Source organism: Alligator mississippiensis, chromosome 5 (assembly GCF_030867095.1).
Source record: "Alligator mississippiensis isolate rAllMis1 chromosome 5, rAllMis1, whole genome shotgun sequence".
In the NCBI taxonomy this organism is placed as follows: Eukaryota; Metazoa; Chordata; order Crocodylia; family Alligatoridae; genus Alligator; species Alligator mississippiensis.
The window spans coordinates 217,590,643-217,608,604 of NC_081828.1; the positions used below are offsets into that span (position 1 = coordinate 217,590,643).

Here is a 17,962-nt window from a genome sequence, read left to right on the forward strand (position 1 = left end):
CAAGAATCCACAGTGGGATCCTCATTGACAGAAAGAATTAACCTTCACCATTCAACCACTGCTTCTTGCTGCTGTTGTATCTTTTGCCTGCTTGATGGCTGGTTAAAATTCAAGCGTTCCAAGCCAAGGGCTTTCCCCCACATCTGGACGTTAAATCACCTGCTATTTCTTAAGTGATCTAATGGCAAGACACCTTGAGGGTCTCAACCAGAGCATCAAATAGGTTCTAGTCACTTAACGTTTATGGTCTGAATTGAGTGTTGCCTACTTACTTTACTATGACATCTGATCTTGGTAACTGCAAAGGAAAGTTATGTTGCACAATGATTGAATCACGGGTAGGCTGGGGAGAAAAGGATGCAGGAGTGGGAGACATCATGTTTTGCCGAAAAACATCAGTAAAACTGTTACCCATTACAAGACGCGTGGATATCGATAAAAAGTGTGTTTTTAACAGTAATTAGTCTCATTTCAAGCTACTTAGCATACCACTATACTCTTGTCATTAGGACAGGTCTTTTCGTACCGACACCCAGTTTATTAATTAAGCTATTCTTTTAGTGAACATTTATGCAAATGTTGCTACTAATGACAGTGCCAATAAAGACAGGGCCCTTTGGGATTAGAAGAAACATGTATACCATGCTGGATTGTAATGAAGCTATTTAAGCAACAGGCGAGTCGTTCCAAATGTTTTGTACGTGGGTTATCAAGGAGGCCAAGAAACACTAGTGTAAGCAGCATCTGGAAATGCTGCCAATACGGAGGTGACAGGAAAAAGCTGGCATGTGACAAGGAGAAATGACAGCCCTCCTCAAGCACCTCAAATCCTGAAAGGGCTGTACTTCCAGCGCGCACACGTCTACAAGACACAATGCAGCGCAACACACGTTGTGCAGAGGCACTGGGAATGCACAAGCATCCTTCCCATAAGATCATGGGCTCTGCGCCATGGTGACATGCCTCAAACTGCTGGCCATGGCAGACCAACTTTGAGACTGCATGGGTAAGAAGCAGACTCAGTCCAGCTACCTAAAGTGCAGCGTAAAGCACTGGTTGATAAAACCCCAAATCATGCTACAGGTACGGTGAGGCTTTGCCAAACAAGCCTTCTGCCCTGGAGTCAGACAAGCCGGAGACAGAAACTCTGTCTCCAACAGAAATGCCGCATACACATACGAGAAAAGATAACCTGGAAGTAACAAAGAATTAGACATGAAATAAAAGCCTGTCCCCTTCAATTCATCTTCTCTGACACAGGTAAAATTTGCCCATTCTAAGTACCCAATCTAGAGGCACATCCTGATGAATCTGCCCTCTGAAAAGAGGGAGCCGGATCTGGAAGGGTTTGGTGATCTGGCAACAGCACAGAAATCACCCAGGTTAGATTGTCTCGGTACAGACGTAACGATCGTATTGTTTTTAAAAAGCACCTGCACACAGGATTAGCATGCGACCGCTGCATCGGTGTGATTCTGGAGCAAGGCAAGGGTAGCAAAACCTCTCCAACTCCAACCTGGCTTCACCCAGGGGCAGAGTTCAGGTCACTACAAGATCACGTGGAACAAGGAGCACCACCAGGAGCAAAGCCTCCTTCTTGGTGTCTCTCCTTGGCAGTAAGAGTTCAGGGACAAAAAAAAAAAAAGAGAGTGGTATGTTTGAAAAGGAGGCGAGCTAGTAAGTTGAAACCAGAACATATTGGAGACCAATAGGCAAGCTATTTAAGTGCAGGCTGGCCAGAACGCCAAGCTGCCTGGCAATCTGAAATGCCCCCAATATCCCAGTCCAGAGGAACTGAAGGAATCTCTGTAAGGCAGAAGGTTATGCAAACTGCCGATCAGAAACTGAGCCACAGAGAAACACTGAAGTTTTTGTTCATGTGGGTCTCCAAATCAGACCAAGAGCAGGGGCAGGAAGCTTTTCTCATCCCACAGAAGTTTGAAATTTTCAAAGTTTTCCTGTTCTGTACCAAGCTCTTTTCAAATGGTTTGTGACAGCCGAATGCGAATGCCGTGGAAGGCTGCGGTTCACTTGTTTCGGTGACCAAAGGCTCTGCAGGCACTCGGCTCCCAGGCCCAACACCCTGGGGAGCACCCTAGCCACGGGCCACCGCCTGTTCAGAGAGAAGCATGTTGCCCTGCTCCGCTCCTTGCTTTTACTAGACAATCCTTGTCCTAGCTGAGAAGAACAATTAACTGAAAAGCTTTGATTGGGCAAGCAACGTTTTTCTGAGGAAAAGACATTTCACTGGAAAATGCCTGACCCGCTCCGATCAGAACCAATTTGGCTTTGCACAACAGACTGAAATTTCACAGGTGATGGAAGCAGTCCTTGCTATTTATATACTCTGGATTACATTTGATAAAAGGTTGTAATTAAAATAATCATGGGAGCTGCCTGATGGCAGCTGCCTTAAAATTAAAAAGGGATGTGTACTACACAGGCTTCCTTCCTCTTCCCACAGTGCAACTGCTTGTTCCTGCCTCCGCATGAAAGACTACGTTTCCACTCTGTTTAAATACCAAGTCGGGCATCAGAAAAAAAGTGCAGGTTTTATTTTTTTATTAGTAAAGTCCTTAGGATGCTGTTTCAGAAAAAACGGTGGCCATAACTCGGGTGACCATAATATATAGTAATTCAATGAATTAGACTGAAGACACCCATTGATCCCCACCTGACTGCCTGATGGGGGAGTGCAGGTCTGCTTCCTAGATCACGTTCCTCAGTCCTTCCTGGTTTTACATGTCTCAAGCATGCAGATAAAGCAACATACTGCATTTTCCTGGACTGCCATCAAAAAAACCTATGGACTCTTTATAAACATTAAGTCAGTCTCGCAGGCTTGTGTGGCAGGATGCACTGCCACCAGTGTGTACTGGGGAAAGCAGGACAAAAGTTAACCACCTTACTCAAGGCCATCATCAGTGGCAATACAGTAGTGATATGGTGGCTCCCCACACTGTTGTGCTCCCTCCTATTTAATAAAGCAGCTTCTTACCAGCTTGCATTTTAAGTGGGAGATATAGCCAAACCAACAGCACACGTACCCCTCTCTGACCAAGATGACCGAATCAATGAACTAACGAGTCCGAGCTTTAGGCTTCCTGACTCCAGCATTTGTAGTGTTACTTGCACCAGACAAGTATGGTCAAGACTCATTTTCCCTGCTCTCCTCCCAATTCCCAAAATCCAGAGCCCTTTTATCTGAGCCTGTTAAACTGTTGAGCTCACAGATTCACGTCCTTAACTGCCTTAGCCATGTGCAAATGCCTTACTTCACCTTTGGCAGACAAGGTTCTTTGGGTAAATCTGATACCTTTTATTAGACCAACTTAAAACAATTTTAAGCAAGCTTTCGGGTTCAAAAACCCTTCGTCAGGCTGAGGAAGTTACTTCCCCTTTACAGCACATTGTAGAAACACATCAAGTGGAGTGCCCCGGGGCCGGCCTTGGGCCCGATTTTGTTCCGTAACTCCATCAGTGACCTGGAAGATGGGATGCAGTGCACCCACAGCAAGGATGTAGAGGACACCAAGCTGGGGGGAGTAACAGATATGCTGGAGGGGAGGGGTAGGATTCAGAGAGAACTAAAGAAATTGGAAGATTGAGACTCAAAAGAAATCTCATGAGGTTCAACAAGGACAAGTGCAAAGCCCTGCACTCAGGACAGTAAAATCCCATGCACCGATACAGGCTGGTGATACGTCACCTGGTCATAGAAGGAAATGTGGCTGGGCAGCAGCTCTGCAGAAAAGGACCTGGGGGGGCTTTAATCTCATCACCTGGAGAAAAGGGAAGAGGCTGATATCATATATTTGAACGTTAAAAAAGCCTTTGACTTGGTATCCCAGGATGCCCTCACGGAAAAATTGGGCAACTGTGGCCTTGACTACTCCACAGTCCCATGGCTGGGGAACCGGCTCCAAGGCTGGACTCAGTGATTCTTCCCCTCTATTCAGCACTGGGGAGGCCACATCTGGAGTCCTGTGTCTAGCTGTGGAAAAAAAAAATTTCCAAAATTTTCAAAAAAACCCTCCCCACTGAGATCAGACTAAACCTGGTTCCAAGAAAAATGTGGGAAGAAATTACTGAACATAGGAAAACAGGGCCATAATTAGAGCCCTGACATCCTTCAGAGTTGTCTGTTACTGACTGCAATAACAAAATACTGTTTTATTAAGAGTCAAGTCAGGCTGAAAAGTTGAACCAGGTAGCAGTTGATGGCTTTTGAAAATTGTCTCGTCGCATCAGCTGCAGAGCCATTATTTGCAGAGACAGTGCAGCAAGGGTAGGCCTCCCAGCTGGCAGACGCACCGCTCAACGCTTCTTGCTTATACTGAGAGCAGCATGCAGGAATGCCAAACGAAGGAAGTGGAAAAGGAAAGAAAAATGGATCCAATGATTAGTTTCAGGGCAAGATGAATTAAATTTATCTGAGGTTATGCAGGTTTCTGCCTCTGAATTGTAAACAGCTTCACTTAATGCTGTAAAAAGGTGGCAGGAAGGTTATAAGAAAATTCATTTGGAGCCCAAGTGTGAAAGGTACGGGGGACTTGAAAAGAACATGTTAGTCGTATTGAGAGACTACAAATACACACATTCAAGCATTCCTGCATTTCAGGGAGATAAAAACACGGCGCTCGTTGATTATTGCTACGAACTTGGAAGTAAAACCTAATAAGGCTGATGAAAAAAATATACAAAACTGGCAATGCAGATAGGAGCTCATCATTTGGAGAATGTATGCCCCAACCCAAACGCACCAGTCACCTTCCCCGCCTGCAGGGAATGCCCTAGACATCCTTCTTAAGGGCCCTCAGGTTCCCGGACTCTTATCTTCAGCAGGTCCTGCAATACATCCATTTTCCCAGATGGAAAAATGATATGAAGCTGCCTTCAAAAAAAACCACGAGTCACTGATGGTTTCTGAATCAAAGAGGGATTGATGACCACCCATCCCAAAGAGCACGGCACACCCAGTCTACAATCCTGCCCACCCCCTCACAACCCAGGGACTGTTTCCCAAATCTCTACAGTGTTAAGACAGTAACAGAAACCCCAAAGAGGAGCTCTGCCCAGGTAGGCAATAGCTGCAGCTGTCCAGTTCATGCAGAGTCTAGTCTCAGTTTCTTAGGAAACCCTGTTGATCCTTCAGTTAGCTGAAATTGTCTTCAGGTGAAGAAGAGAAAATGATAAAGCATCTCAGCTGATTAATCAGGTCACCAGCCAGTTACTTAGGACTCACTGAGTGCAGCAAATAAACCGATTCCCATTCTTACCAGAGGAACAGTGACAGCACCAAGTATTCCTGCACGAGTCTGGCGAGGAGACAAGTTTCCCCAAGCCAAGTTGGCTCTTTTTGAGTTCCCCGAGAGGAGGGGTCATTTTTATAGCTCATTATAAAAAACACACCTATGTTACTACTGCAGGTGATTCTGAACACATTGTTTTAGCAATAAAAGAGCAGATCTGGACCCAAGTATAATAATCATGCCAGTACTTAAGCTCCTTTTATTTTTCAGGCCCAAGGAGAAGTCCAAACTCCACAACAGGCAGCGCGTCCCACACACTTACTGAACACAGGTTTTCCATGCCCAGCATGATAACACACAGGCTTTCTTTAGGGGGGTGCTGAGGGGGAGAGCGAGACAGTGGCTGCAGGTAGCCCATGGAAAGCCCGTGCCACAGCTGCAAACCCTATACAACTCCATTATGAAAGAAGAGATGATTGCCCCAGTCCTCAGAAAGCCACTTCAGTACCCGAGGGGCCCCTACTAGAACACGAGTGAAGCACCTGAAGGGAAAACTTAAACTTTTCACTCTTAACAACTTTTTAGCATTATTTCCCTAGCATGTGGGAAATGTTGAATGCCAAACATGACCTCCTTTACGCATGCCCTACAGCTTTCAAAGACACATGTACGTGGAAGTTCCCTGTACATGCTCATTCATAAAGTGAAAGGACGACGTGATTTCCAGCTGGAACCCTCTGCCAAGCGCGTGGCTAGGAAAACGATGCCTCTGGACCACATGCACGGCCAGACCAGAGACTCCTGGGTCTTAACCCTGGCTCTGATGTGACCGTGGGCAGAAGAGTCGCTAATTTATAAAATGCTGATAAAAGACGCACACATTTGGCTCGACTCGTGGCTGGTTAGGAGATTCCCTTCCAGTCTGGCAGACAGTGACTTGACTTTGCTCATACATATGCACTGTCATCGTCTCCCTCTCCGGACTACAGCAATGCGATGTACTTGGGAATGAGACATTTAGCCCTTTGGAAACTCTAAGTAGTATATAACGCTGCAGCATGCCCCTTCAGTAATACCACGTGGACATCAAACCTGTTCTGTATTCGCAATATTGGCTTCCCAGAGAGCAGCAGTTGCTGAATTTTTGCTGGACGTGCTCCCATATAGACACCAGTAATTCTGTGCTAGCCCATATATCTGGCAATATTTTTATACTAGTAGGGGCATTATAAAAACAGCCAGCAGCAGCATCTGTTCAAGCACTTACTCTTAGCCTGTGCTAATATCTGGTGTGAACTGCCTCTGCTCAGCATGAACCGGGATGAAGTTGCACCAGGTAACCGCAGGCACACAAACACGGGTAGCGCTCTGACGGCTGCCCCCCTTTTAATGCCAATTTTCTTTCCTATTGGAACGTCAGTGTTTGGGGTCATGACCACCAATGCAGGAACCACTGCCATGGAGGCCCAAGTCAACACCAGGGATTGCCTTTATTTTCAAGGTGCTCGACAGTCTGGACTGACTATGAAGAAAGATCTAGCCTTCCACAATGAAGACCTTGCAGACAACTCCCCTCCGGAGGAATTATGTTTATGGTGCATATTGTGGATTAAAATGTTTGCACAGTTTGAACGGAACAGGTAATGACAGTACCTGGACACAAACTCGGTAGCAGAAGGCACAAGGTGCCTAACCAGCAGGCTAGAGACGGATGGATCACGTCCCTTCTCAGCTTTCCTGGGTTTCTGACTGCAAACAGCCACCCTGCGCAGAACAGATGGTTTCTCCCCAAGACCTAAAGCTCACAGATGCTTTTGTGGGGCAAACAGAGGTGCTGCCTGCTGAGAGCAGGGCTGGTACAGCTTGAGGCTAGATGGGGGAGCTGAGTTGTGCTTTTTCTCCCTTCTACCTGCATTTACATTAACGCGCGGCTAGAGGACAGCACTGCTCAAAGCAGCTGCAGAGCCAGCTCCCAGTCTCAGGACGGGAGCACTGTGTGGGCAGGGGAGAGAAAGGGCAGAAGTGTTATTGGATTTGGGAACAGGGACAGCTGTCTGAAGAATGCAGGCACAAACCTGATTTTTGTAGAGATTACAAAGACAGCAACAACAATATACTGAGAGGGGGTTCAGGGACCTGCTTTTGTCTGGGCATCTTGCATCGATCAAGTGGAAATGGCTGTACCTTTAAGATCTTAGTGTTGAAGGGGCTCTTTGTACAAGCAATCAAAACTCAATCATGCCCACAGTGAATTGGGGAAAACATCGGTATTGTCAGTTGTGCAATACTGCACAAAAGAGCTGCCTTTATTGTGCATTTTAAAAACCTAATGCATTCAGGAAGATGAGGCAGATTTATTAAGGGCTTGATCCTGCCCTTAAAATAACAGTGAGCCAACACACCATAGCGGAGCTCCCAGTGCATTCAGAGCGTCCTTGATACATGGCATCTATCATATTAATCATTTCATCTGAACCACTCTAGGCTCCTGCAGGGGGTTGGTCTCTAATAGCTCTAAATATATTGGTTTAAAAGGAGCCTGGATGTTAGCTTATAACAAAGCTAACCACAAAGACTCCTACAGGCAAGATTTCTAGACCAAGGCAGCCGCTCCTCCAGCCTATTCCCGTCACACTTCCCTTCTCGCCCCTTTCCCCGTGTCAGGCTGAAACACACCAATATTAAAACAGTTTTCAAAAGAGAGACTAGGAGAACTATCATTTTATTTCTGAACTACAGCAATTAATGAACCTTAATTACACAGCGTGTATCCCAAAGTAGATATTTTTAGTCCTCCAGGGTGACATGTTTAAGGTCTATTACTTGAGGTCTACTCATGCAAACCCAGCTAGCTTTTCCAGTAGGTGTATGCCACACAGCTATATTTTAGCATATCAAAAGCACCGACTCAGACTCTTTCCCCAGTGCCCGGCAACGCAAAGCTGCTTCGAGGTGGAAGGCGCTGCAGATTGTTGAATGACCCAGTTCGTTCTGGCTGAGCAGCTCCCCCAGGGAGAACCATCTGCTGTTGTCCTAATTTATTCCATTAGTCACAACCCAATACAAATCGCATTAGGGATAACAGGCCAGTGTTACTTATAGAATGCAGCGCACATCTCATTCAGCAACAGTCATGGGGTGGCCATCTCCTTTCCACATCCCTTTATTGAGTGGCGGAGGCTTCGAAAATGTGTACTTGCAACTCGTGGGTAAATTGTACAAGAGACCATGATAAAGGATGGGCTGTCATCACATACTGATCTGCTAATGAACTGCAGGCAGGTCCACCCCTGTAGTCTGAAATCAAACAGGTTAGACTGGACTCTAACATGCATAATGCATGTGTATCGGACAGGAAAGATTAAGTCATGAATTTAGTAGATGCCGGTTAAAAACAGGCTCGAGTCAATAAATATTTCCTTAATTCAAGTGTTAAATTAATTCCAATCCAAACTGGAAAGTTCATCATTTGCTTTATGTTAGGCTCAAGCTAAGAAAAATGAAACCACCGCCCCTTGACGTGCTTTAGAGAGCTTTGCCTCCTCGCAGCCATTCCACATGAGAGAACAATGCAGCACAGAAGAGGAAAGGCGGATATTCCAGCTGCCACGGCGGGTCTGCTCTGGCATGCATTTGTCATGTCGACTGGGAGCACTGTGCTTCCCCGCATCAATTCTGCCCTGCTCCACGGGGTGGACACGACAAGGCAGCGGAGGAAAACGGAGGGGCCTGCTCATTTCAGTTTCTATCATATTTTAAAAAGAAAAACTGGCAAGTCTCATCTGACATGCAGCAGGCACAAAGCCATATTTTTAGCTTAAACTAGAAAATATGGGGGACATTATCCAAATCCAACACTTTTTTTTTTTTTTTTAAATGGCACTCCTAACACACAAGCACCCTAGTTCCTAGGAGCTCGCCTCACACCACAGTCTGGTTGTCTTTGTTCAGGTCTGGGACAAGATTTTGGCAAGGCAAGACAGGACAGAGGTGCATTGGTACAGCCTGGAGAAAACCCTGGGCTACACGCAGAGAACGCGACGCTCCGTCTCATCCATCAACAGACCCAGTTCCCTGGCACAAATGCTAAAATTCACCCACAAATGAACTGTGGTCAAATCAAAAGCACAGCAGCCAAGCCAATGCTGCAGAGAGAATGTGAGGTATTAAACATTTACTGACATAAAACAAACAGTGCTGCCAGATCTTTACTGAACGTTTAAAAATTAAAGTCCTTTGGAATTTCTGTAGGTATATGGCCGAGTCCCTGCGGATGCACCGCACAATAAACCAAATGGAGGCGATGAGAATAGCTATGCTGCGGGGTTTAAGGAATAAACAGAAAGCTGGAGATGTACAATTCTCACTTGGAGTGGGATTTAAAGAGCCAGCTGAATTAAATGGAAAGAGGATGCAAAAGGATACGTTTCATATATATCAGGAGGCTGCAATAGTGGGCTTTTTAGATGCATATCTGCTACAGATCAACAATTTCTGGTAGTTACGTATAAAAAGCCTAAACGGGAGCCTGATCCACCAGAGCACCTACTGAAAGTAATTCCATACAGACAAGCAAAGTGCATGCTAACTACTTGCCTCTGCTGCAACCGTTACCCATTACACTAGATTTTTAAGCTGTCTAAGAACAGCACAAGCTACGCAACATAAAATTACCACCAGCCAACACACACCAATGAATCTGTAGCTCAAGTCCTATGAAACAAAGCTCTCACCATTACTGCTGTCTAACACCGCACTCAGAACACAGGCAGGAAGTTGAGACTGTCTAACAAAGTGCGGATGAAAAATGCTTTGCAGCATTATTTTCTGCAGGGCCGCTCTATATAGTAACATTTTGAGAAAGCCATAAAAAGGTGTTGGTGTTTCACTACAGCTATTGCAGATGGAAGGCCTTGGCCTCGTCTGGCTCCAACTAACCTCGCTACCAATGGTACCAGGGCAGTGCTGTTCCCTGCAGGGTATTTTCTATTATTTGGCCTCCCGTTCTCTCCTCCAACCAACGGGTTTCCATTTTGAGTCTTATCACAGGAAGACACAGATCACCTGTGATCTGACCATGAAGCCATCCAGTTCAAGCGTCTCAGGGAAGAATCCCATAAAGGGCAAATGTGGACTATGCTGCACCCTGCACCCAACACAGTCCTTAGGCCCAGAAACAGGCTGGTTCCAATTCTCTCCAAAGAATCCATCAGTTATGACAATCCTGCACTTTCCTGTAATGTGGACATGACGCCAACACTCATGATACCTTGTGCAATACTTCACCTCCTGCAACAATGAAGTCCACACTCCAAGGGGGTTGTTTTAAAGCCTTTCATTCGGTCAGTCCCCAAATTCGCACTACTAATTTCACTGAGCACAGAGGGGCTTAGTTGTGTTCGTCTCAAGTCAGGCAACGGGGAAGACAGGGTAGTGCTGCAACCAGCTAGTCTTTAAAGGTGCTACCATGTCTCGCCCTCTGCCTTGCTGTCGTCACGTCCTCATTTTGCAAGACAGGGAACAGAAACACCCAGTTTCCCTCATTATTTCATGTATGAATATCGTAGTCCCCTTCCTAATCTCTATTTTTGTTTCTTACAGCCATGCATACCTATTATCCTCTCAGACAAAAAAAAAGTTGTTACAGCCATTTGCCTATATTTTATGTAAGTGGAGAATTTATCAACAAAAGCTGAAAATCTTCTATATTAAACATTAGGAAAAATGGGTAGCATTTATCATGTGGTTAAAGTTCCTGCAGAAAAGCAACACATTTTGAAACATTTATAAAACATCCAAGAGACCCTAAAAGCTATTCAGTGCTAACCCCTACTTTGTTGCAGATAAGTGTTTCATACCTTTTCCTTTTACATTTCTGCAACTGTTAACGTAAAACTGATTTATAAAAAAAACTACAAGCAAAAAAAACCACCAAAAAAACCCACACAACTTCTGTTGCTGACAGTTATTTGTTCACAATGATCCAATATGGGTTTAGCGCCTTCTGAAGTATAAAGGACAAAGGACTCCGGTGAGAACAATGGGAACAGAAACAGCATAGTACAGAACATGACAAACAGACGCAGAGTTTTGTCACTCTATAGCATCCCTATTTTGTCTTGAACAGACTCTTCTGAGTGTCCAGAGGTGGGCTGCAAAAATAAAGGTGCTGGAAGGTAAGATGTACAAGGAAAGGCTGACAGAACCAGGTACGTCCAGGCAGCAGTAAAGGCAATTATGAGGTGGATATAATAGCAGTCTTCAAATATCTGAAGGGCTACCATGAAAGAGGAGAAGGAGAACAACTTTTCTCCCATACCACAGAGGGCAGGATAGGAAGCAATGGCTTTAAGTGTCAGCAAAGTAAATGCACATTAGGTCTCCGAGGAAACCTGGTTCGAACAGCCTGCCCAGGGAAGTTGTGGAGTCTCCTTCGCTGGCGGTTTTCAAGGAGGCTGGGTAAGCATTAGACAGGGATGGTTTGGGAGTAGCATCCTGGGGGTTGTAACCACACAACCCTTGAGGTCCCTTCCAATCCTGCCATTCTTATAGGGTTAGTGCCTTTATCTGCAGGAGCTTCTTTACACCAAGATTCAACCTACCCAATTTCTCTGGCTCGTCTGGACCTGTTCCAGCAATGCAGCTGCTCTCTAGTCCATAAGTTGGATCCACTTTTCCAGAGGCTCTTGCTGCTTCCTGTACTTTCTTGACATGGGCTTCAACAAGCTCCAGTGGTACCTCCTCTCGCACCCGAGAAAATTCCTCTGTTGAAGGATGAAGGGGAAATATTTCAACGTCAGCAGGTAGGTTTGCACAGATCCAGTTACAAACAAATCCAGTAACAAAGCAGATGTTCAATAAATTCTGAACTTTCTCCTTACTTGTCATAAAGCAGACAATTTTCTTCCTCAAATGTGCTAATTAACAGTAGTCAAGTTAATCTCTCTTCCAAGCTACAAAAATGCAAGCTGGCACAATTTTTGTCCTTTATACAGGACTAGTCAGTGACTGAATAAGCAGGAACTACTTCTACAACATACCTCTAGGAAAGCCACAGTTAAAATAAGAAAAAAACCCGCAGTAGCCACAATCTTTACATTCATATTTTGGCACAAGATTGTAAGTCAGTGTTTTAAATGAGAAGAGTCTACAACGTGGAACCACGTACATTTAAATCAACAGTGATAAAAAAGCAGTGGGTGGCACTTATATACCGATTTACAGACATTAACCAATTAATATTTCAATAACTGAAGGTAGCAGACTAGAGGGGAAATGAAACATCCTTCAAGTCCAAATATTTCTCCAAAGTGTGCAAGCTTGTGCATTGCCAGCTCATTTCATCTTGAAACAAATCAGCAAATATCCTTATGGATAACTCCTTGCCCATATTTTCAATGTATCTGCTTTGGTTTTCAAACTACAATTAGCTGCATTTTGGGGAAACACTAGAAATAGCAGCTGACCTTGCTAGAGTTTAAAAGTCAGTCAATACCAAACACAAGTTAGACCTTATAAAGCAAAACTGAATAATTACAAACATTTCATACCTAAAGCAGCTTTAGCTGCAGCGGACGCCACCCGGGGATCCACTACAGATGCCAGAAAAGCAACAGTGCTCATCACTGGGTTTCCGGACTGGCTGAAAGGCACAGGTTGGTAAGCCAGTGGGCCTAGAGATGCATCAGAGTTTTCCAAGTACGGGTCCTCGATGGGAAGCCTCAGAAAATGGAGAATACACTCATCCTGGGTACGGCTGCCAACATGCTCAGAGACCTTATTCCAGTCATCCTTGTACATCTCCAGAGCCTGTAAATGAAGAAGAACATGAGCATTTTGCATTACTCTCTGGTAAAAAAAGACTGCTTATTTGCTGACCCTCTCAGCTGGGTGGGAAACAGAACACTAACTTACCTGCAACAGAAAGGGCAGATGTGAGCAATGAAGTGGCCATCTGATACTTATGCCACAAAATACCAGAACTACCAGAAATCTCATCACCTTTAGGATGAGAAGCACGACAACGACTTGATCTTCCCCAGCATAAGAGAAAAACATGTGCAGCCTTTCCTTTTGTGAGAGCAGAGGAGGGAACCAAAGGTTTCCTTATACTGCTTGACCTACCTATTTCTGTAGCACACTTCAATACCATGGTAAATGGCTTGGCACATACATCTAGACCAAGCTCTCACAAGAGACTATTTGAAGGCTCAAGTGAACAAAAAAAGTTAACCAATAGAGCAAGTTTTGACAGAGGCACCAAGGACTAATTGGACCACAAACTGAACTACTCATCTTCTGATATAGGTCTTCCAATTTAGGACTGAGGCACAAGATGCTTTAACAATGTTGTCCTCTAGGTACAGAGGATATCTGTTTCCAGGACCATATTTAACATAGTATTTTCACCCATATATATATATATATATATATATATATATATATATATATATATTTTAGATGCCTAATTTCTAGAATGCATGGCTTTCTAGACAGGATCCTGGCCTCTCAAGCCTGAAGGAAATCATTTTTACAGAAGTAGATAGCTCAGCAATAACATTCTCTCAGCATCAAGGTAATCTACTATAACAGGACAATTGGGGACGTCAAGGATGCTGAGAGTTAGCTGGGAAAGACAGAAGAGAAGCATGCTTCTCTTGTCGGAGATTAACAAGGAGAACAACAAGATAATCTAACAAGGAGATTAACAAAATGGAGATTAACAAGATGAACAGCTGAGTTGAAATGTTACAGATTCACTGTGCGCTGAACAGCTTGAAGGGGGGAAAAAAGGAAGATGCACCAAGTGGCCCAAGATCAGGGTTGCTAACCCAAGAGGTGTTTTTTTAAACTGGTAATTTGCCTATTTTATTTTTTACTGACAGACGCACTTTTTCACTGACATGTGTTTTCACTGTCAGTAAAATAAATAAATAAATAAATCTTGGATTGCCAGCCTGTACAGAAGCAGCAGAGATTTTATACCCCGCTGCCCCCACTACAGGGGTCCTCTACTCACCCTATACCCCGACATGCCCAACTGTACCCAGCACCATGCTGCTTCCCCAAGTCCATTCCCCAGCCTTACCCACACCAGCTCCATTCCCTTCACCCCGGCACAGAACCCATCCTATCCCCTCTTCCCAGCCCTGTATTTTCTTGTGATCAGGATAGTCACTTGGAAGCTCAAGTAAGCCAGAAAGCCCTGACAGTTCATTATGTTACATAGTGCTTCTACTTAGAAACAGGCAGCACTGCTCCTCTCCCTGTCCAGCATCAATACCTGCCCTGAATGTAGTTTCAGTCTAGCAATGAATCTCGAAACAAGCTCAAGGTAATTTTATGTAGGCAAAATTATTCTTTACACACGTTATGTAGAGGTGATTTTATCGACAGTTAAAATGTCTTTTTGTTTTGAGTTCGTTATATGTAGTTTAGCTTGGTCTTGCCAAAATTCCTGCACCCATTTCTCCTGCAAAGGTTAAAGCTATTGTGGCTAGACTTGGTAAAAGACTGTCTGAAGGATCTTTGTCCTCCCTGTCCCCAAATGTAGGATATGTAGCTGGGCAAATCTCACACAAAAACAACCTATTTAATACTCCAGAGAGTATGTGCTCTCTGTTACTATAGCTTTAGAAGCTGGTGGTTGGAACGATAGATGGTTGAAAAGACTCCCCAACAAGCTGGGAAACTACCAAAACCTTTTTAAAGCTCTTCTGGAAAAACGCGTTGCATCCAAAAAGTTAAAACTGGCATTATTCTACTATTTTGTCAGGCCCACGCTACAGGGGTCAATGCAAGAGCCCAACTATACTGTCCTCTTGAACCTTGTCTAGTTCTGTTTCAGATCTCTAAACCAGCGGGGCTTTTATCCCTTCCCTTGTGAAGCAATTCTAGAGCAGAATGAGTATTGGCACAAAGTAATATTTCCTAATATTCAGCCTATATTTTTCTTTTCCCAATTTTATCTCATTACTGTTATTTCTATGTCACCTTCCATCCTCACCCCATTTACCCATCTTCAGACAGGGTTAAAAAGCTAGTCTGGAGTGTAGTTTTGCTTCACAATGCAGTGTTTTAGTCCATTCTATTTACTTTTGTTATTTTTCTATAGTATGAATATTTAATTTCCCCACTACTCTTGCCCTTCCATATGAACATCTGAAAAACGCTCTCATAACCACATAAGACAGTGCTGCATGGAGAGACAAGTGAGAAAAGACAATGCTGATGCTGGGAAGGAAATAATTTATCTCCCTCTAGTCATCTGGTCAACAGACAGGAGGACAGTACTTATCATGGATAAGACATTCTCTGTAACTTTAGTGCATAGATTTATCCAAAGCTACCTTGAGGATTTAATTGGATAAGTCTGACTTGTTCTATAGCAGGTTAGTGAAGCTTGAACTGATATTTTTCTCTACTGTTTTATTTATAGGTTAAAAGACAAAGAGACCAAATAATGTTGAGTTTAAACTGTAAAATTACTTAGTAGGTTTGCTAGCAGAGAACTCATTAACTGTTTACCAAGTGTGCACTGAATTTGGGATATTCTGTTGGGGTGTTTTACTGCCACTTTCAGACATCCTACATATTGCACCTTCTGCTACAAATGTAGAGGGTCTGGCTGGATCAGCATAGCTACCAAACAGCTTTAACCAAGCTTGAAAGTTTTATTTATTGCAGGCAGAATTAAATTTCTGAGACGTGGGTTTTGGTCGCTATTCATCACTTCATTAGGTCTCTACCACAGAGCACACATTCTAAGCTACTGAGGCAATTATTACTAAGGTAACTATAAATAGGATATTGGTTGTAATGTTTTCCAACCAGCATGAAATATATAATTCATTTAATCTCAGAGCTCACCTGTCAGTTGAATTACAAATTAATAAAGAGAGTTAACAATAGTACGAATTGTAAATGTTAATGGCAATGTTAATACAGAAAGACATTATGCTGCATTATTAGCTCATTATATTTACACAGTGTATGCCCAACAGCCTCTGCTACTTAGCTATTCCTGCTCTTTAAATATGGTTTATTGCTGGATAAAATAAAAACACTTACCTGAAAGATAGGGCATGTCAATCTAACATGAGACAAATTATTCAGGCTGTTTTACTGAGTCCCCTTGGGTCCCTGGCAGACACTGATTTCATGGTCTGGTGGGATCTGGTCCAAAAATCTTGCACTGTGCCATGCCATACATACATGGCAGGATGCATGATTTTTTGGGATTAGGGATAAAAATCCGTCAAGATTACAATCATGCATCTGCTGACCTAGGATGCCCAGCATCAGGATCTGGTCCTCTTGCAACTCACTGGTGTGCAAGGAGCCCAGGATCACAGTCCCAGGCTCTACACTCACACCAACAAGTTGAAAGCCACATGCAGTGTAGGTCTCTCCTGCACACAGGTTTACACCTTCTGGGCATGGAAGCCTATCTGGCCCCTGTAAACCCACACAGCGGGCAACCCCTTGCCACATCCAATTTAAAGCATCGTACACACCAGCCACAAAGACGTTCCACATCAAACATGGAACACCTTTGTAGCCAATTTGCCATGTTATGGTCTTTTAACTGGCTGAACATGTAGCATGTTACCATTCACCAAATGATAAATGTATTGTCTGCTAGGGCCCTGCACTTTTAAAGACTGAATTTACTATATAATTGGGCTTATTCACAAAGGTAAAGTGTAAATTAAAGAGCTGTAATACGAAGAACAAAGCATTATTGAAATTTGGAGTTCATGATCTTTCTAAAGATCATAGAATTTGGCAGTGGGGTTTCTGACTGATTACATGGCTAAAACACCAGGACATAACTACCCAATAATCCTCTATTTGGATTAAATGACTCAGCAGTAGCAATTGCCTGGAAAAATTAAAAGCTGTTAGATTTGGCTATAAACAGGGAAAAACATGATAGGAAAAGTCAGATAGATATAGAACCTTTATACTACAAACACAAGGATGCTAATGTCACAGAAATTCAAGACTTTTAAGATTCCTCCAGGCCAGATCTTTATACTAGATATTCCCCCTTTTCCTTCCAAACACAAGGCCTGCATTTGTACAGTATCTAGCACAGTGAGCTCCAGTCCAAGACTGGGGTCCTTAAGCACTATCACAATATAAGCATCTGATGACTTGAGTAATAACACAATTCAGCAGCCCCAGATCCAGTCAACTTTAATATTTTAGGAAAACAGCTTTGGTTGACATACCATCTTGTACCCAATTCCTTAAGCCATTACCAGCAGTTGAAAAGAGAGCGTTAAGTACAGTTTTGACGTCAAGAGGCTGAATAAATTCAAGTTATGGCTTTCCTGTGCAATTACACAAATTCGTGGCTACCTCATAACTTGCACCTCTTATTAAATGGCAACGAAGGAGAAAGCTATTAAAACACCTAATAGAATCATTTATATGCCAGAAACAGATAAGCTTCAAAAGGGAATATTAGCAGCTTCTTCTAACACCCTGGAGCACAGATGGGAAGCTGTGAACATTATCAGGACCTTAGAATGCTCGCCTTCCTGGCAAATACCAACATTGCTCCAAAGGCACATCTTTCACAGCTTTAATACCACATTAGCAACATTTCATCTACCTGGAGAACTCACTGCACAGCAAGATAAATTTGAACCTATTAAGATGCTCAAAAAATGCCAAAGTGAAGATTTTGGGGCTCAAGACAC

At 43.7% G+C, this 17,962-nt stretch overlaps 1 protein-coding gene across 3 annotated transcripts in view; it reads right to left on the reverse strand.

Moving 5' to 3' along the window:
- Positions 1-17,962, reverse strand: part of SMARCC1 (SWI/SNF related, matrix associated, actin dependent regulator of chromatin subfamily c member 1) — a 136,446-nt gene that overhangs the window by 49,993 nt on the left and 68,491 nt on the right. For all 3 annotated transcript variants that reach the window (XM_014604464.3, XM_059729271.1, XM_059729270.1), the window contains 2 exons: positions 12,803-13,061; positions 11,855-12,016 (listed from right to left, as the gene is read on the reverse strand). In XM_014604464.3, coding sequence (XP_014459950.3) covers positions 11,855-12,016; positions 12,803-13,061 — 421 coding nt within the window. The remainder of the gene's footprint in view (positions 1-11,854; positions 12,017-12,802; positions 13,062-17,962) is intronic.